This window comes from Epinephelus fuscoguttatus, linkage group LG15 (assembly GCF_011397635.1).
Source record: "Epinephelus fuscoguttatus linkage group LG15, E.fuscoguttatus.final_Chr_v1".
Lineage (NCBI taxonomy): Eukaryota > Metazoa > Chordata > Actinopteri > Perciformes > Serranidae > Epinephelus > Epinephelus fuscoguttatus.
The window spans coordinates 17,492,326-17,512,945 of NC_064766.1; the positions used below are offsets into that span (position 1 = coordinate 17,492,326).

General features: G+C 40.0%; 2 protein-coding genes across 5 annotated transcripts; both read left to right on the forward strand.

The window, feature by feature from the left end:
• The first annotated feature begins 267 nt into the window (after positions 1-267).
• LOC125902522 (tropomyosin alpha-1 chain-like) lies at positions 268-12,130 on the forward strand. Of its 4 annotated transcripts, none has more exons than XM_049598953.1 (9): positions 268-595; positions 5,052-5,177; positions 9,604-9,737; positions 10,154-10,271; positions 10,369-10,439; positions 10,531-10,606; positions 10,977-11,039; positions 11,120-11,189; positions 11,374-11,609. In XM_049598953.1, exons 1-9 carry the CDS (start codon positions 482-484, stop codon positions 11,454-11,456), a joined length of 855 nt encoding a protein of 284 aa, XP_049454910.1. In that variant the 5' UTR covers positions 268-481; the 3' UTR covers positions 11,457-11,609. The 4 variants fall into 4 exon arrangements, with proteins under 4 accessions (XP_049454910.1, XP_049454909.1, XP_049454912.1 ...); XM_049598952.1 differs by lacking the exon at positions 11,374-11,609 and adding an exon at positions 11,788-12,130 and having other exon boundaries at positions 271-595; XM_049598955.1 differs by lacking the exons at positions 268-595; positions 5,052-5,177 and adding an exon at positions 8,157-8,476.
• Positions 12,131-13,829: 1,699 nt separating this feature from the next.
• Positions 13,830-20,070, forward strand: LOC125902523 (ras-related protein Rab-8A). The gene is made up of 8 exons (XM_049598956.1): positions 13,830-14,125; positions 14,721-14,781; positions 15,403-15,463; positions 15,567-15,644; positions 15,753-15,842; positions 15,975-16,040; positions 16,130-16,180; positions 17,073-20,070. Exons 1-8 carry the CDS (start codon positions 14,002-14,004, stop codon positions 17,160-17,162), a joined length of 621 nt encoding a protein of 206 aa, XP_049454913.1. The 5' UTR covers positions 13,830-14,001; the 3' UTR covers positions 17,163-20,070.
• Positions 20,071-20,620: the final 550 nt, after the last annotated feature.

The following is a 20,620-nucleotide window of genomic DNA, read 5'->3' on the forward strand; positions in this document are numbered from 1 at the left end:
CTAATGTGAACAATGTCCTTTTGATGTCTGACTTCTAGTCTGTCTCCTTCCGCTTCTCTGCTACTTCTCTCCAGAAGTTCCAAACGAAAGGGCCATGATCCATATAAGGAGACAGGAGATCTACACTATGTTGTTTCTTCAAGAGGTGAAGTTGAGATTAGGGAGGGGGGCACTGGTCTAGAGTAGCCAATGTGGGGAGTGGCGGATCGGGCAAACGGTGGGAAAGGGCTGTCACTAGAGACTGGGGCTGTCTCCAAACCTCCAGTCAAGTTTAAATCACATAGAGCTCCACCGACTCTCAGTTTGCATCCTCCTCTGCTCTCCTCTCTGAGCTCCCTCTGTCTCTCTCCTCCTCTCTGCAACTGGTCGTCACCTTGCGAGGGCTCCTGTGAGGCGTCTTCCTCTGAACATCTGCAACAACTTTTCACCTAAAGAAATAAAAACTTTTTTCTCCTTTGAAGCCTGAGACCCAACTGTCACCATGGAGGCCATCAAGAAGAAGATGCAGATGCTGAAGTTGGACAAGGAGAATGCCATCGACAGGGCAGAACAGGCTGAGTCTGACCAGAAGGCAGCGGAGGATAAATGCAAGCAGGTGAGACGAGGCTGATAGATATGATGACCTGACAGAGCAGTGGGCGCTCTTTTATAACACTAATTTTACTTAATTTAGAGTTAGCTGGGCAATAATTTTGTATTATTATATAGTGATTCTTACATTTATATAAATATATATGTATGACTAGATAAACACAGGAACTATTTAAAAAAATTAAAAGTAACAAAATTACTTACTGAAGTTGTGTGACATACTGCTTAACATGTGATTTTGTGTACATATTCCGTCAAAAGGTATTCGCACTAATGCTGTCATATTGATTTGAACTATATTGCACAGCCCCGTCTAAAGTGAGAAAAAAATATCAAGGTTACTGTGACATCTAGTTTCTCACTTCAGAATAAAGTTGGAAATATTTTTATGGATGTTAAAATGATTTAATTCTTTTAGTCTCTTTTAGCCTCTTTTAGGCCAATTTTAATTAAGGCAGAATAATCTGTGTGATTAATTTGCTATTCACATAAAACAGTAATATATTTGTGTTTTCATTACAAAGATAACCAGGTTTAACATGAAATAAATGAATACCAAACCACTTGTGCAGTCCTAGGAGGAGCTCAACATACAATGTCAAGTATTTCCCAGAGCACCAAATGTTAAATTACAGAGAGCAGCTGATACTGAGCCCCAGGGCCTTGTCTTTTGGTAGGCAAGAGAAAGTGGAGGGTACCCACAGGAACGCACAAACAAAATGGCAGATACCCCTCTTCTACCAACATGGAACTGATTTTGTTCTTGTTCCTGTCCCTAATTTTGAACTGTTTAGATTATTTCAGCCAAAATTAAACTAGTTCAGAACCTGAAAAGTTGGTAAGCTGGAACCAAAAAGTAGCAGGTTTTCCTTGACCTGAAGTGCGAATCATGACAACATCAGTGGGTGTGTCATATTCTACAGGTTGGAAAAAGGATAGATGGATTCATGCTTGTTTTTTGGGGTAAAAACAAATATCTCTAATAAGAGAACAAATGGTCACAGGTAATTGACCCTAAGCTCCGCCCCTATGTGATGGTCCTCAAGCTATTGGAGCTAGCATGAAGCCCACACTGTCACTAACTGCACTCCCTGAAGAAACATTATCATATTTTTGGAAAAACAAAAATGAGATTTCAGTGAGAAGCAGACCGAAGGGTCTACAAAATGTTTTTGGAGGTTATATTTAGGATGTCAAACTCACTCAGCACTAAAAACAGGTTCAAAAGACAAAGATAGGTAGTGGTTAAAGCCTAATGTACAGATGACAGTGTAAAAGTAAACCACCACATCACCTGACAACCTGATGACAGAAGACAATGGAACTACAGGAAAACTTTGCTGATATTCAACCAGCTGTGTGTCATCACAGTGTGTGAAAATGAAGGATGCTTGCCTTTCCCCCCCATTGCCCGTGCTTGGAGCTCCTGGGGAAGCTAAAAAAAAAACGTTAATTTGCATACACTACAATGACACTCAGCTGTTTGAGCTGGCTAGTCAGCCCTACAATTTTCAGGCTTCGATTTTGGGCTTTGGATTGGGGAAAAAAAACATGTATCTCCTTTCAACCTCTCTGGGTAACAAGTATTATTAGTACACGTGCCCCTGCACAATGTTTGGCTCAAAATCCACAAAACCACCCTGAAAATGAAGGAAATCTGAAATGATAGCATGAGAGTCTATGGAGCACAGCCATGTTGTTGTTGGACCCTTGTCGGAGCTGGTCAGTGTTACACTATAATTGGCTAGGCTGCGTTTGAGGGGCGGGACTTAGCAAAGGGTCAATCAATGTAATCCACGATATTTACTGCTTTTGTGCATTGTGATAACAACGAATGGAATGGAAATGTTCAAGAACCGTAGCTAATTTGGTGGAAAATGGGTAATTGTGACAACTGCTGGACAAATTATCCACAGTGAACCAGGGGGATTACATGAGGTTACCAGAAGTGGTGCTGCAGGTTTTTAAACTACTCATCTGTGACAGTGGTTGCACTGATACTTAAGCATGAGAGTACTGCATTACCCAGCGTCCTTATCTGAAGTTAAAGGGACAGCAAACACCAGGTGAGACAGAGCAGACACCAAAGCTGAGTGTCATCTACTTCCATTATATCTAAGAGAAGGCAGACATCTCTACGGCCAATATCTCCAACACTCTGTAACTCACGCTAAAACAATCTAGATTAATAAACAGCACGACAAGGGGAGAGGAAATATATGTATTTTTGGTTTTGGAGTGGACTGTCCCTTTAAGTCCTCAACCTATCAAAGAAAACCTCACAGATTCCACATATCGGCACATCCATATTTGGTGCTGCAGGGTGAAAGCGTCAGACAGTTTGACATTTATTTTGAGGGCTAACTTAATGATAGTGTTCTTCTACCACTTGACACAAGCAAAGTAGAATCTAGAGATGCAATATGATAGTTAAGGCTTCTAAATAGAGACAATTATTGCACAGTGGGACGTGGTGTCGTCATCATGGCAGTGCGAGAGGAATGCTAGAGAGAGAGAGAGTTGGAGAGGCTCGGACAAAGCTAGGATCTACATTAAAGCAAGTGGAAAGAATCTTCTCTCTGGTTTCTAATGCCCTAATCATACCCTCAGAGAGCACAAGGAGTGACAGTTGTCACTGGCACTGAGCATATGGACCCCCGTCTCTTCCACATCAACAGTCAGCATGAAATCCTAGAAGATTACGCAGAGCTCTTTAGTTTGTTTGGATGGCACTGATTCAAGCAGTGCTGAGATATGCTTTCTTTGCTATTCTTGGCATGATGTGGCGAACATCAGAGTGGAGTCAGGCTGACGGAGGGCACTGAAAATACACAAAACTAATACTCAATCTTAACATACATCGCAGGCAACAGTCTCCAGCAGCAATTAAGGGATTGGCTTACCAAATTACAAAAGAATTTTAAAAATTCAGCAGCAATGGGTCTTTTCAAAAGCAATGGCCCGTTAATAATTCACAGAGCTGATCGCAGAGTTTACACTGAAACTACTTTCTACAGAGAAAACAGCCCTGACTAAACAAAATGACAGCAAGTTCTGAAGATTATAGACACACTTTGTGCTTTTCAGTGGAATGTCTAAACAATTATTGGATGTATTGCCATGACATTTAGTGCACACATTCATGTCCTCCAAAAATGTATTGTATGGTGATCCTCTGATCCATCTTGTGCATTCATCAAGCCAAAATTTCAGTTTGTACAGTATTTTGTTTTGTAACTATATACCCATAAAACGGACATTCCCACCAGCCTCAGCTGTGTTTTGTGCTAATTAGTAAATGTTAGCATGTTAAAACATTAAACTAAGATGGAGAACATGGTAAACATTATACCTGCTAGGGTTAGGGTTAGCATCAGCATGTTAACATCATCCTTGTGAGTATGTTATCATGCTGATATTAGCATTTTGCTCAAAGCACTGCTCTAGTAAAGTATGGCCTCACAGGGCCACTGGCTTGACTATACACCTATTGTTTCGAGACATCTAACTTAGATTTGTACTTGTCATATCCCTATATGTATGAGAGCTTCTGGGTATTGACCAAGACTACTTAAAGGGGCAGTTCATCCCAAAATCTTTGGTGCTGTTTATCAGTCTAGATTGTTTTGTTGTAAGGTGCTGGAGAAGTTTGCTGTAGAGATATCTGCCTTCTCTCGAATATAATGGAACAATGACACACTTGTGGTGCTCAAAGCACACACAGAAAAAACCTTAACAGCAATGTCTCTTTCCAGAAACCAAGACCCAGGTAATCAAGATAATCCACACACCTTATTGTTAGCAGTTTCATATAGGAACTATTTTCTTTCTACTGAACTACACCAACCAAATCACTGTACAGAAAGAAGTGCAGATCTACTGTTAGCTCACCTACCACCACAGAGCTAGCTAACGCTACAGCTCAGCCAAGGAGGACGCTGTTAATGTTCGCATCGCCCCAGCCTCTTATGCATGAGTAGATGCACACTTCCTTCTGCACAGTTATACAATTACCGGGTGTAGTTCTGTAAAAAGAAAATAGTTTCTACATTAAACTGCTCACAAGGTCTGTGAATTATCTTGAGTAACTGGGAGAGGCATGAGAGGCATCGTTGTTAAGATTTTCAAATTTTTTGGCACTTTGAGCACCACAGGCTGAGTGTCATCTCATTCCGTTATACTCAAGTGAAGGCAGACATCTCTATGGCCGATACTGCCAACATTCAGCAAGTTCTACCAAAAAAGTAACACTACATGTAAGAGGAAAATGTGTAGTTTTGATTTTGGGGTGAACTATCCCTTTGAGTGATTTTAATCTTAGTTTTAACACATCCGCACTCCCTCCCCCATCACTCTATCAAAACAGTGCTTGATTTTTCCATTCAGTGTTTCATTCATACTTACTAAGTTTAGCTTGGCTGTACCCTTCCTGACTCTCTGTCACATTTGTCTCCTTCCAGCTGGAGGATGAGCTGCTCGCTCTGCAGAAGAAACTAAAGGGAACAGAGGACGAGCTTGACAAGTACTCGGAGGCCCTGAAGGATGCTCAGGAGAAACTGGAACTGTCGGAGAAGAAGGCCACAGATGTGAGTTAACCACAGCGACGCCATCTGAAACACATTATCCACATAACAGTGGAACACCACAACGTCTGAGTTTCAGTCTTATAACCTATTGATTACCGCTCGTTCAGACTGGACTGACCTACATATCACTCTGTGACTGAGAATACCAGTGGCAAAGACACATTCAGGCTTCGGAAACAGAGGTTCTTTGCTATGAACATTAGTTTAAAAAACATTGAATTAAGGGCCTTATGCAGTGACTGAGTGTTGCCTCTACTTACACTCCCATAAAAGGTCATATCTGGACTCACCTGCACAGGGAAGGGTTTGGTTGTTTATTGGAAGCATAGCCACAGAGTGAAAATCCCCTTTAGTGTGTTAAACACGGTTACTTTTCAGTATGTCAGAATATTTACAATACATTCCCACTTTCAGTGTGCTACTCAGCACCTACTCATCAACCACAATGTAGAAGGCAACTAACAACCCAGAAATGAGTCCTGAAATGACCAACTTGTATTTTCTGCTTCACATAGTGTTGAGAATCACTAAGCTATTGGTGTCTTTGTGAGGTCTGTAACGGAGCCATTTCTCAAGCACAGACAAAACTTGGCCGGCCTGTAGCCGACCAGGAATCCCAGGAATGCAGCTTAAGCAAACAGAGAACCCCGAACTGCAGTGTCTAATGAAATCAATGCTCTGGCCTTTTTTGGGGGCGGAGATATCACACTCAGCTCTGTCTGGCCCTTACAGTACATACCTTATCACTGACAATGGTGAATGACCATTAACCTTTAAAGAGCATCTATTTCATTTATGAGCTTTATTTCACGGTTACCTGAAAAAAACTTAATCTCATCAAGTGTTATCTTTGATCTAGAGAAAAATGTTCTGGAAAAACATTAAAGGAGTCATGACCAATATAATTAATATGACTGTAGACATTCTCTTCTAATGTTGTTTTACCAGTGACATCTGATGATTCTTTTCTTTTCATCTATTTTTTGTTGAATCTTTTAAGAAGATGCATTATCTCGGAGTAACAAGACTTATGTTGTACGCATATAATTACTAAGGCCGCAACTAACTTTCATTTCTATTGTCAATTAACCTGATGACTTTTGCACGTAATTGATTGGTCTACAAAATGTCAGCAAATAATGTACAATATATTTTACATTTTCTTACAATCACAATTTCCTGAAGTCCAGCTTGGAGTCTCTAGTCTAAACCCAAAAGCATAGGCCAGGGGTGCCAGTCCAATCCAGCCCACTAGATGACTAGACTAAGAGGTGCCAGGTCTCAGAAGCAAGTTAAACAGTACCAACTTCATGTAAAATTCTGCTTCAGAGGCTTTTCCACCCTGACCAGAACACAGTTTTCTGATATAACAGTGCATACTTACTGTGGCCATGTTTAAAGATATTGGACATTGTGCAAAATAGTCAATCAGCAGCTTCATGTCAAAATAATCTGTAACAGGAAATGTGTGGATAAATGCAAATGTAAAATGGCAGTGAAAAGTAGACAGATTGAATGTGGGAAAACTGAGACATATTGTTGAAATTGCACTTATTTTTCAACAGGCTGTTCATCTGTTTAATGAAAGGATGACCGTCTACAGAATGGAATTCTTTACACCAAAAAAGGGAAAATATTGGAGCTGATGTTACTTACTATGCAATGGTTTTAGTGGTCCAGCCCATCTGAGATCAAATTGGGCTGTATGTGGCCCATGAACTAAAATGAGTTTGACACTTTTGGGTGTCAAACACTTGATTTCCTGCATTTTGGTGACTTTTTATGCACCAGTTTTTGCCTTTTCTGATTTGGTTGATGGTGGAAATGTCTTTCAGTTCTTATAAATAAAAGTCCTCTGCTACGTTCATGTTTTTATTAGGGGGGACACATGCACATGTTCTAATATCTAGGGGGATATGTTAGTACAAGGCTACAATGGTATAACCAACAGTCCAAAACCCAAATATATTAAGTTTACTACTAGATGAAAGTAAAGGGCCAGTGAATGTTTTGCATTTTAGTTGAGAAATAATTAAAATGTTGAATCGATTGTCAAAATAGTTGCTGACTGATTCTTAAAATAATTGATTGTTTCGATTAGGCCTACACTAAAGTGAACCTGAATATGTAGCATGAAATGAAAATAGCCTCCACAGTACTACATCGAGGCTAAACTACCAGTGAAAGCAGCTGAGATAAGGCCTCAAAGGTTAAAGGTCAGATTACAAATGATTTAAGTCTCAGATGACCCATCAGATGCCCACACATCTGCTTTTTGTTGCTCTGTCCACCACAACTTCTTCTTCTAATGTGCTTCCCACGGTTTATGAGGGTTGCTGATACACAGAGGAGTGATACAAGGACAGACAGAGAAAATAATTGGGTTTATGCCTGAACAAGTGAGGAGAAGGAGAAGGAGGAAGAGGAGGAGGAGGAGGCAGAAGGGGGCGCTGAAGGAATGTGTCGCCACCCGATGGCTGCAGGTCACGTCTGCAACCAAATCAATTTACATTCCAGGCCTCTGCAGGTCAACAACCCCTGTTGAAGAGGATTATTATCGCCCCACCCCACCCTTGACCCTCCCTCCTCCCCCTTCTAGGATCAGATCTTTAGTACTTTTATTTTTTTACACACTTTACAACTTGCCCTTAAACTTTTACTTCACTTTTCTCCCTCTCACAACCATATCCTGTTCTGCTCACACTGGATATGATTCATATATGTGAATCAGCCTGATGAATCAGATGAGGCAACTCCACTCCTCCTCCCTTGATCTCTGTGCCCTCCTCCTTTCAATCAGAGCACAAAAATGCGGCCCAGGCAACACCTTACATTTGCCATATAAGTCCACAATAGAAAGACTCGCGCACTGACTTTACACACCTCTTTTGTGGAGGAAAAGAGCAGCGCCTTCCCCTCCTAAATCCGGTGATGTCATCTGAGACTGGATTCTTCACGGGATTGGACGATCTCGCCATAAATTTCCTGAAAACTCCCAGCCCCTTTTCCCCCCATCCCAACCCCGCACGTCCCTGACTTCCTGCCCGAGAAAAAAAAGTTTTACTCGGTGCCTGCAACTTTGACGCAAATCAATAACTTCTTAAGGACACAGCCAGTCGATCTAGACGGCTACATTTTTGGGTTTCCTTTTTTAATTTTTTTGAGGAAACAAAGTAAACGAAGTAATGGAGGCCGTGAAGAAGAAAATCCAAGCCCTCCAGCTACAGGCTGATGAGGCAGAAGACCGTGCACTGGCACTACAAAAGGACGTGGACTGTGAACGGGAACTGCGCGAAAAAGTGAGATAATTAATAATTTATCTAATTTAGTCGCATTTTTAAACTCAATCTTTACTACCACGTTCATGTTAAGCATCTTTTGTAAAGAATTAAACTGTCAGTGATGGACCCCAGGTAGCGATAATGATACTCTAATAACGCCCTTAAAGGAATTCCACACTTTTCCTGCCAAACCCTATAGGAAAATTGTTGATTTTTATGTTGTATTGTGTCATTGTGGTTGTTTTAGAGGTTTGCGGGAAACTGGGACATCATGATTGCGACATTCCTTCCTATACTTTTGTTCGGCTGTGTTATCTAACCCAAACCCGCCCTAGATCGTCTCAAACACCTACAAATGCAACGTAAGCCTCCAGTTTTACATTAACCCTCAGCGTGGTTGAGTAGCAATTAAGGCGTGGCAGGTTTATAACGTTATAAAAATGGGGATTTGGTTCCCAATGTATGCCAGAAACAACTGGAAAATGGTTTATGATTTGTTTCTCAAACATACAGTTTCTTGTATGAGTAACTTTTGACACATATCTGGAATTAGGAGTGCCTATCCTCCTCCCTCCTCCTCCTCCTCCTCTTTGGCCTCTACACAGGAAGAAGAGAGCAGACATGGCTATCTGTGATATCAGTCCCACAGGAAACAGGCCCAAAAGAAGCACGCTGTTGTCCTCCAAACATACATGAGTTTACATTACAAAAGTCCGGCCAGCTGTGCCACTTCAGATATGCTAGGGTTAAGTCTGCCACTCTTGTTCTGCATCAGCAGTTTTCAAAGTATCTTGTCAGGCAGAGTCCAGAGCTCATCAGGGCTGTTGGGAGGGAAATTGATTACATGGAGGAAATCTTACTGTACTGCACAACAGAAAAAAAACTGGAATATATGCCCCAGAGAAAATTGCGATGGGTTCCAAAGAATAAATAGGCACAAATACCAGTAAATAACTATCGCTGTAATAACAGAATATGCTGATTACACCTGCAGTATTAATGAGACCTTCCATGCTAAACCTATCTAACCTATAAGGCTAGATTCCAACGTGCCATCCCCAACAGTATCCTTCCTCCACTGGCTGCAGCTTGCTTCCTGGCTGACATCTGACCTGTAACCTCTATCCCTCCCTGTGTTGCTGTAGGCAGAGGGCGATGTGGCATCTTTGAACCGCAGGATCCAGCTGGTGGAGGAGGAGTTGGACCGCGCTCAGGAGAGACTGGCCACAGCCCTGCAGAAACTAGAGGAGGCCGAGAAGGCTGCAGATGAGAGTGAAAGGTGAGAATCATGACGCATCGGCCACATATTGTTGACGCCAGCATACAAGATGGGAAAATCTTATGGCTTCAGGGTCATACTATGGTCACATTTTAGTTACAGGAAGTGGACGGGGGCAGAGGTGCTAGTTCTGTAAATATGAGATGAATAAAATAAGATCCCCAGGAGGGAAATGAGGTGTTGGCTGCACAAGAAACAGACCAGATAAAGATATGAAAGAGATAAGATTAGAGCAAAGGAAATAAAGAAGCTAAAGTATAAATAGAAATTATTTTTAAGCTATATAAAGATAAATAATAAAAAATAAACAATAAGTACAGAATAGAGGAAGATAAGTTTGATTTTAACAGCAACCTCACACTTTGCAGTATCACCTGGATAATTAAACACTGCCTATCTGTCTTTCTGATCATCAGAGGCATGAAGGTGATTGAGAACAGAGCCATGAAAGATGAGGAGAAGATGGAGATCCAGGAGATGCAACTCAAAGAGGCCAAGCACATCGCTGAGGAGGCCGACCGCAAATACGAGGAGGTACGGGCACGGAGGAGGTCAAATTACAGCTGATTTTGGTTCTCACATCTCATTTCTGTTTTTGCTCAATGGTGATTTCGTGTCTTTCTAATGTCAGGTTGCCCGTAAACTGGTCATCCTTGAGGGGGAGCTGGAGAGAGCAGAGGAGAGGGCAGAGATTGCAGAACTGTAAGCATAAATTGAAAAGGTTACATAGGAGTTTATGGGAAAATATTTAAAATATGGAGAAAATTTACATGTATTTTCTGTATTCATACAGTAAGTGTGCTGACCTGGAGGAAGAGCTGAAGAACGTCACCAACAACCTCAAGTCACTAGAGGCTCAGTCTGACAAGGTATGGTGTGGTTAATCTCCTGCAGGAGCAGTTTGATTGTGTATTTCATCTCTATCAGCCTGCTGTTTGACCTTAAAACAACTTCACACATTCACAGTTAAAGGATTTGCCCGTTACGACCCCTGGAGCTGCAGAGCATCTTAACATTTTATTACATTTTATAAAGTAAAGGAAGTGTTACCCATTCAATTCACCTCCTGAGAATGAGCCTAAAACTGTAAAACTTTTATCTAACCCGCTAAAAGAAAGACAAGCATCATGTACGGTGAATTATTAATGTTTAAAATATAAATAATGAGCATTAAAGGTGGAATTTTCACATTAAATGTATTGTTTTGCAGTAAAATGGTTTTCTTTTCTGTCTTTATAGTACTCTGAGAAAGAAGACAAGTATGAGGAGGAGATTAAGGTTCTGAATGACAGACTCAAGGAGGTAAGTTCATGTCTGCTCCAGTTGTATTCTCTTTTGGAAGCTGTGTCGGGGTGATTAATGTTATTTTTGTCTTTTTAAAGGCGGAAACCCGTGCAGAATTCGCAGAGAGGACAGTGGCTAAGCTGGAAAAGACCATAGATGACTTAGAAGGTACGCTTCATTTTAATTCTTCTCTTCGTTCCTACAGCTTCTTAACTCAACCTTTGTTCAGAACTTTGATTTTCCTTATCTTTGATCTGATTTCTCTCTTTTTCCTCCTGATTTCTCATCATCGTCTGCTCACTTCTGCCTTGTCCTCCACCTGCTGCGTATCTCTCTGCCCTTTGACCTGCAGATGAACTGTACACTCAGAAACTGAAATTCAAGGCTATCAGCGAGGAGCTGGATCATGCCCTCAATGATATGAACACCTTGTAAACTTTGATTAAGCTCATGATGTCGTCACTTTCCCCTTTGTCTCCCCTTGCCTGATCTGAAGCACTTTGTCTCTTCCACTCTCCCTTTGCTCTCCCTGCCCCTCGCTCCTTTTGTCTTAAACTAAAGCTCAATAAAGATATTTTTCTCTTTTCATCTGTTGTCTGTCATTGGAGTTACGCATGCTTTTCACGTCTGTGCAGCTGTAGTACCGAATAGTTTCTTTGTTTAATGGTTATATTTTATTAGCATACCAATTGCACTTCTGTGATTAACTCATCCATTCTCTGATAAAGCCATTGTATTTTATATCTGCTGTTACTTTTTATTGCAGAGAACCTATCGAATGCGAAAGAGGAAAACATAGGAATGCACCAAGTCCTGGACCAAACACTGCAGGAGCTCAGTAGCTTGTAAAATGCCGAGAAGAACACCAAACAAATTAAAAAAAAAAAAAAAACATTTGTTTTGTAAAAGATATTTTCTACATGCCATCCATTCTCCTTTTTAATTTCACTCTTGCAACACATGTAACCCTTTTATATATTTATGGTTCTTATGTTTCTTTTCCTTTTTTAAAAATGGTTTTGGGTCCATATGGTAATCAGTTCGGGTGCTGCACATTGTGTCGCCGACCAAACTCTGAGCACAAATAAAACTGATGATGACGCCAGTGATGATGATGTTTGATGAGTTTGTGTCGTGAGTGTGTCTGTGTGTCCCTCAGGCAATTTCAACACAGTTATGAAGTGTAACAGCAGAAGAATCTCAGCCTTCAATTTACATGTGCCGCTCTGCTAACAGTGAAATTCATCAGACACAAAACTGGAAATGAAGGCTCGGCTTAGCTGCTGGATCTTTGGTCCCACAACTGTAATGTCGCTTTTTCAGTTAAGATACGTATGAGTAATAATTCAATCAACAATAAAAAAGTAGCATACACCAGATAAGTTTAATGTTAAAGATTATATTGTCCCCAGAAAGTTGAAAGCAGGCCTTCAGCTCAGACTTTATGTGGCCTGTTTGTGTATCAAGGAGTGGTAAGCACTAAATCATAGTAACCATATAAACAAACTGACCAAAACCCACCCACAGAGGAATCCCATGTGATGTGGTTGAAAACTCAAAAAACAACTTATTACATTGACCTTGTGTTGAGCTATTGACAGCATAGCTCATTCTGAAATGCAATACCACAATGTTAAAGGTCCAGTGTGTAAGATGTGGGGCTTCTATTGGCAGAAATGTTATATAATGTTCATAAATATGTTTGCATGAGTTTATAATCACCTGAAAATGAGAATCATTGTGTTTTTGATACTTAAGAATGAGCCATTTATATCTACATAGGGAGCTGGTCCTTTCGCACAGAGTCTACCATGTTATTTCTACAGTAGCCTTGAACAGACAAATCAAACACCTGCTGTGATTAGAGCCATTCACATTTTAGCATTCCTGTTGTCACCCACCGTAATTCTCCTACACTCTTGGCACACTTTTAGTTCAAGAACCTCACGGCTAGATGCTACTCAGTCCTACATACTAGACCTTTAAGTCCTGCATTCAAAGTGTTACTGCAGTAAAGGTAAAGTATTTTCAGGAAAAAATATACAAAATATCAAAAGTAGAATTTCTGCTCTTTAATGTAGTCACTACAAAATCAAACCAAAAGCCAAGGTAGTAACTACAATAATTGTAGTGGGGGGGGGGCACTTCAAATAATTTTTTGAGCATTGGGGAGGAAGTTCTTGATTTGGCTTAGGGAATGGACATTCTTCTTTAAATGGTTGTGCTTTGTATGTATTTTAAACACCCTCAGAACTCAATCCTGCAAGCCTATTTTCAAGGAATGATTTTTTTTTAATAATTTGAAGAATCACACCATTTAAATTCACCAGAAACTGTGAAATATGGTTATTTATAATGAGAGGGTCATACATTTTTCCCCATGTAACCAAGGGAGGCTCAAAGAAAAATATTTGTATCTCGGGAAGGTCATGATGTAAAGAAATGGAGACACACCCCAGTCGCACCCTGCTCTGACAAGTAAAGTACAGTCCCTAACTACAGTTTTAGTGTGTTTGGGGGTCAGAGGTCAAATCATTCATCGTGTTTTTTTTTTAGATATGAAAAATTACTTTATGAATTCCTATTTAAACAATAGGAGCAGCCCTACTTTTCTACCCATAACACATTTGGCTGGACAGTCTAAAATCTTTGAAGCCATTTTCTCAGCTTCAGTCTTGCCATAGTTAGCCTTTAATTTAGTTTAGTTTAGTTTAGCTTATTTATTTTATTAGTACAGATGCATGGCATGTAATGGAGTAAAAGACACCTCTGTAGAATACAAGTGTAAAATAGCATATGAAAACCTGAGTAAATGTACTTTGTTACTTCCAACTCTGCAGAGGACAGTTAGTAAAGTAAGTAAACGCCCACTGGTCCGTTACATATAAACTGCAGGTGGATTCCGCGCCAGCAGGGGGCGTTATTTCCGTACATTCACATCGCTGCTTCGCCGGGCGGGATTTCCGCAATAATATCAAGTATGGCGAAGACATACGACTATTTGTTTAAATTACTGTTAATCGGCGACTCCGGTGTCGGGAAGACCTGTGTCCTCTTCAGGTTTTCAGAAGACGCCTTCAACTCAACGTTTATCTCAACCATAGGTACGAGTTTGTTGATGTAAACTGTCTATTTATGTCTGTTTACAATACGGCAATGGGCTGTCCCGGAGGTTCCGTCTACTTGCTGGAATGCTAGCTATGCTACGTATAGGGCTGGAAGTAGTTTCTTTTTGTCATGAATACACAGTCAGTTATTTTTCAAGTGTCATCCACATAGTTAACTCGGTTAGAAGAGATGAAAAGAGGAAACGTTGTTGCCCTTGTGTTCTGCTTGAGGCTGATGTAAGAGTAGAAATGTTGGTGGTGTGTTTTATGATGCCGGGTGGTTCCCCTGCCAGCTAACGGTTGCGGTTAGCTAAGTAGCTCTAGTGTTAGCCATTGGGTGCCGTCTACATTCTGGTAAGACACCGGAAAACCCTATATAGCACGCCGTAGCTAGTTAACATAAGCATGTTAGAAGGGTTGTTGTTCTTTAAAGCATATGTTACTGCTCTGTGGGATGACAAGAAGCCGAGTCGCCGTTTATTCCGAGTCTACAAGTATAATTTTTTCGTATCAGAGCTGTGTCGATCAGTGTTTGACAGGTAAGCTAGCAAGCTAACGTTATGATTGACATGATCCTCCTTTATCCCTCCAGGCATTGATTTCAAGATTAGGACAATAGAGCTTGACGGCAAGAAGATAAAGTTACAGATATGGTAAGTTTATCATGATTAAATTACTCAAAATGCAGGACGTGTAACACGCTGGCAGTATCCTGTCAATAATTGGCTAATAAAGTATGGATGGTATACATTTTACTCAAGGCTCCTTACAGATGTAGGGTCCTTACAGGTTATTAACACTTTTAAAGTCTGAATTCTTGCCCTTAGAAATTGTTGCATTGTTGTAAAAGCTTTTGTACACGTTCATTTTGGTGATTTCAGCAGAATTTATTTCACTCTACCTGTAATATCTTAAGCAGCAACATAACAGGATTTATAGCTTACAAAATTCATCAATATAATTCCAACCTGTAAATTAACCTCAAATATACCAAAGCTTTATACCTCCCTGCTATACAAGTGTGTTGGAAAAAGTCAATTTAAGATAAACCAATCTCCTCAAAGAGCAACTTGCAGGTTGGATTATTTATACCACATCTATTCTTAACCTTTACTGAAAACGAGCATTTGAAAATGTGTAAGTAAAATAATATAGGTAATAAGTTATTCCATCACTGGCATACTTGACCGTGGTGAGATGGTGATTGAAACTTTCCCACATGATTCATCCAAATATTCATCATAAAGATGTTTGATATCTCTTTCGTTTTTCAGGGATACGGCTGGTCAGGAGCGCTTCCGAACAATCACAACAGCCTACTACAGAGGAGCAATGGTGGGTGTCTTCACGTGTAGTCAGGCATAAATCCACTTCCCCAGGAAACTACAGCTCGTGAGCTCTTACTATCTTAACATGTTTGAGTTACTGTTTGTTACAGGGCATCATGCTTGTCTACGACATCACCAACGAGAAGTCGTTTGATAATATCAAGAACTGGATAAGGAACATAGAGGAGGTATTTACTGACTCAAGTAGACAATTTACGTGCTTGCTACTTCTTTAAATATCTAAATGGCACTGTGTATATTGTTGTGCTTATTAAATATCTCTTCTCTTGATACAGCATGCATCCTCTGATGTTGAGAAGATGGTCCTTGGCAACAAGTGTGATATCAATGACAAGCGGCAGGTGTCCAAAGACAGGGGGGAGAAGGTGAGATGCAGTTAGAATAATACATTGTTAATAGGTTATGCTTGATAATAAATAGTAACATTGGTGTACTTTTATATTGATAAATTTGAAAAAACATGTCAGCGTGCTTAACTTTCTCCCGTTGTCTTTTAGCTCGCACTAGAGTATGGAATAAAGTTCATGGAGACCAGTGCAAAGGCCAACATCAACGTGGAAAATGTAAGTAGCCATTCCTCTCTGAGTTATAAACTGCTGAACAGATGATGTGTCATCAATTTGACAACATGGTTATTTGCTCTGGTTGACAGGCATTTTTGACGCTCGCCAGAGACATCAAATCAAAAATGGACACGAAGTTGGTAAGAATTCTTTGATAATACAACTTCGTTTTTCAAAATGTGAGACACTGATATTGGAGGTCGACCGTTAGTGGATTTTCAAAGGCAAATTGAATAGTAGTTCGAAACAGGTACAAATTGATCACCTCTACACCCCGCAGAAAAAATTTGACTGCGTCAGAAATGAACAATTTTTGATTTTATTAGAAACTGGATAAATGTTGAACTAAACCTCTAAGTCAAAATAATGAGTAACTAAATATATCTTGAATTGAACATCAAACTAACCATCAAAAAAATCGAAGTGGGGGTGAGTTTTGTATTTTAAGCCGTTCATTTTAACATGAGGTTCTCAGGTACACAGTGACATTACCTCGACTTGAGCATTGTAGCTGTTACTTGTATTTCAAAAATGTATTTGTAACAAGAAATATACTCAAAATACTTTCTCCATGATTCATAAAACATTAAAAACAAGACTTGGTGAAAACGCTAGAGAACTTTTAATTTAAAACAGGAAGTGGCAGCATTCACTCAGTCACAGACTAATGGAGATTAGCTTTAGCACGATAGCGCTGGACCTGCTGTTGTGGTCTAGCCACAAAATTCTTGTATGAAGAGCAATACACTGTCACACACTAACACAGCAGATGTGACCTGCTTTCTCTGGAGGTGTACCCACTGATCATTTCACACAACCCATCCCTCTTTAGCTTTGGTGAGTGATGTAAGTCACTGAGTAGCTGGTGGAGGCCGGGCAGCCATCGGCCACTGTCTGAGCCAAGTTCTTTCAATAAAGATTTTTTGTAAAACATCTTATCAGCATAAAGAAAGTTGCAAAACTGTACAAGAGTAGCCACTGAGCCAGCAGTTGTACATGACAGCGGTGACCTGTTTATTTGTCATTTTGCAGGAGGGCAACACGCCGCAAGGGAGCAGTCATGGAGTCAAGATCTCAGAGCCTCAGAAAAAGACCAGCTTCTTCCGCTGTAGCCTACTCTGAGGACTGAGGCCTTCGATACTGGCTGCCAGCTGGCTGGACATAAATTGACTGTGCTTGCTCTTAGCACTTCCTTCCCCTTCCTTCTTTCTACCCATCCATGGCCTGTCCTCCCAGTCCTCACAAACCATTATATTCCCAGTAAGCAGAGGACTTCCCTTCTTCTCTTCTTCTTCTTCTGAAAGCTTCCAGTGGTGCATCTCTTCCATTTTAAGGAAATCTGTTGTCTTCATGGGTCTGAGTGCTTGACTGGTCGAGGACTCAGCCAGGAGCATTGTCCAGATGTCCCTTATCACACAAAAGACAGGCTCTTACTTCTGATGTTAGTCTCTTTGTACTACGCGCTCACATTTCACACAGCCAGTAGCACAACCGAGGATGAGAAATCATTCAATTAATGTCAAGGTTTTGGGATTGCAAATACAAATGTGATATTTAGATCTATTTTTATTAGTGCTCTTTTCCCTTTGTAAGTGATAATTGTCACCCAGAGACTGATAGGCTTGAACTCCAGTGAAACAGAGTTGCACATGCTTTCAATTTCATTCCAGCAGTTGAGAATCATATCACGCATACGGCACTCAAGGATCAGAGAGGAACTGGTTTGAAAAGTTTTCTGTTTGAGCTCTGCTCCAAATAGAAACCTTTTGTAGTCCATGACAATCATTTGATTTGACTTAAAATGTGTGTTTCATCATGCCCTGATCATCACACACTGCCTCCAGCTCTTTTTAACATTCCTGCAATAGCTTTCAGGTCCTGCAAAGCAATTTGGCAACACAAAACCTAAAAACACAATCTAGATTTCTGCCTCTGTAGATAAAGTTCTGTCACATCAGCAGAACAGTGGTGAGGTGATGTGTGTCTGCTTAGGTTTGCTTGGTGTCGTAGCCAGCAGGACAGTATTGTAAACTGTGCTGTGAAAGTGAATTGCTACCAATGTGTAGGTGCACTTTTTAGGAAAATATAAAGATGTGCACACTGTATAATATAAATAATCCTCCACAGTTGATTACAGTGTAATTAGAATAGAGCTGCATATAACAATTATTTTTATAATTGCTTATTCTGACACTTATTTTCTTGATTTGTGTATTAATTGTTTGGTCTATAAAACATCAGAAAATAGTCTGTTAAAAGTTTCTAAAGCCCAAGGTGACCTATTCAAATGTCTAGTTTTGTGCAACATTTGGTTTACTGTTCCATAAAACAAAAAGAAAAGCAGCTAATCTTTACATTTGAGAAGCTAGAACTAGCAAATGCTTCAAAATTGACATCCAAAAAAAGTCCTATCTCAGTTTGACTGACCGTTTCAGCTCTAGCGGTTACTTTAAAGTGTCGCCTTTAATTTGACTTGAAGGTTTTGTCGCAGCTCTGGTTCACAGTCAAGCTAAATGACGTCTCCGGTGATCTGACCAGCGTTTAAAATCACTTGAAGTTTCGCACTGTAAGCCCCTTCTCCTGCTATCCATGCAGCTCTCCTTGCACTTTACCAGTAATTCGTGTTTTGTGTGTAGTCTGTGCCAAGTGATAGTTTTGCAATACAAAAATTACTTAGTTTAAAGCATTTCAAGTCTCGGTAATATAATGGGCATAATTCCTAAAAAAAAAATTTATACTACACTTATTTACAAATGACTTGATCTCCTTTGCTATTTCACTGCTAGCGTGATCCACTGTCCTGGTATTAGATCACTGAAAAACATTGCCCTAACATACTTCAACAGCTATATATATTTATAAAAAGGAAAAAATAATAAGCAAGTCTCTGTTTCTATGCTACTGCCCTGCCAAAACGTAGTTTAAAAGTGATGTTTTCTTGGCTTATTAGATGAACGCTGGCTTGAACGAAGTTGCAAAGATGGTCCCCTTAGTATTATTGTACACTCTGTTGTGTGTTTGTGTTGTTTGACTGTGGCCCTTTAGTTTGACAGCTAGGTGGCACCAGAGGCACAGTTTGCAATATAGGTGACCATCTGAACTCCAATTTTAATCAGTATTTTATTCAGCGCGCGAGCCGCAGTGAACTAGACTTGTGCGAATCCAAACATGTACCCACTATTTAACATTGATGTTGAGTCTCAATCTGTTTCCTCTGTTCCTCATGTTTTCCCTCTTACATTTGTTACTAGTCTGAAAATCAAACTCCTATATGCACAATATCGAGGGAGGATCTGCTTTTGCTTGCCTGCACCTTTTTTTTTTTGTCTTTCTTTTTTTTTTTTTTTAATATCAAATAATTTGGGACCTCATGACTACCATGGCCATTTGTCTTAACCGCTAATACTCAGTTCTGTCAAAGGTGAGCTATGCATTGTGAATCTTGGACCTGTGCATATTTGTGTGATGTAATTTTCAGACATATTGTAGACCTGTACAGTTGAATGTATGGGCTTTTTGTTTTGTGTCATTCACTGAGCCAAAAACAGGACTCTGTCTGTAGAAATGGCAGTTCTACAACAGTGCGGGTGGAATTGAGCATGTCGCAAGACGAAGCAGGAAGAGTGTGGATGTTGAAACGAGGAGATAGTGCTGTTGTCTCATTCGAGTGATACTGTAGCTTTAAGTCATAAACAGAAACATAGGGAGCAGACTGTTGTGGGACTCAAACTGCGTCATTTTCAGCTGAAATGATACTCCCTCTTTGATTATGTTTTTAAATCATATCCTTTAATAACATACTGTACATCCCTTTTTACAGCCATATTTTCATTCCATTGATTGTGAAGTACACAGGGAGAATAATACATTTAGAAAAAAAAAACAAGGTGGAAAAAAACATTGTAAATATCACATTGAAAAAAAGAGATCTACTTAAATTGTACTGTACTTTCTAAACCCATATGAAAATGTATCTACAATTTGTAGATATGTGTACTTTTGATTTAATAAAATAAGATTATAAAACTCAGTTTATGTCTATTCAGTGTTTTTATTGGCTGGCTGTCAGAGGAAACTGAACTGTCAGTTGACCCCCATGCTCCCACAAAGGAGCCTGACTGCTTTCATGACAAATGGCTCTCCTTTTCATTGGCTCGCTATCACACACTGGAATATTCTGGCATGTGTTTCTTTTATAGTCTGGTGTAACTGAACTCCTTTCGATACAAAACGCAAATCTACTGTTGATGGTCATAACTAATGAGCCTTGTCTTGATGGATTGGTTGATACCGGCATGTGATGATAGGCCTTCAGTCACACCATGACCGCTGTTATTTCTGCTGGTGCCGTGAGAAAAGAAAAATTGGACGCGGACACAGTATATTTATATAAACATCTGATTTTCATTATGCTCCTATTAAAGACGCCAATCCGTGATTTCTCATAGTATTTACTCTGGATGCTAAATGTGAAAGTCTGATTATCTCTGATGAAGATCAGAATGTTTCTGATAACAGTTTTTACAAAGTAAAACACAAAAAGCAAAACTCTAGGTATTCAGAAGATGAGAGTTGGTTTT

Excerpts from the sequence above, each read along its gene's own strand:
- LOC125902522 (XM_049598953.1), top strand. The coding sequence starts at position 482 with ATGGAGGCCATCAAGAAGAAGATGCAGATGCTGAAGTTGGACAAGGAG. Across the intron at positions 10,440-10,530 it reads AGGGCAGAGATTGCAGAACT|TAAGTGTGCTGACCTGGAGG; the intron begins GTAAGCATAAAT and ends GTATTCATACAG. Across the intron at positions 11,190-11,373 it reads GACCATAGATGACTTAGAAG|ATGAACTGTACACTCAGAAA; the intron begins GTACGCTTCATT and ends TTTGACCTGCAG.
- LOC125902523 (XM_049598956.1), top strand. The coding sequence starts at position 14,002 with ATGGCGAAGACATACGACTATTTGTTTAAATTACTGTTAATCGGCGAC. Across the intron at positions 14,782-15,402 it reads AAGATAAAGTTACAGATATG|GGATACGGCTGGTCAGGAGC; the intron begins GTAAGTTTATCA and ends TTCGTTTTTCAG. Across the intron at positions 15,645-15,752 it reads GGATAAGGAACATAGAGGAG|CATGCATCCTCTGATGTTGA; the intron begins GTATTTACTGAC and ends CTCTTGATACAG.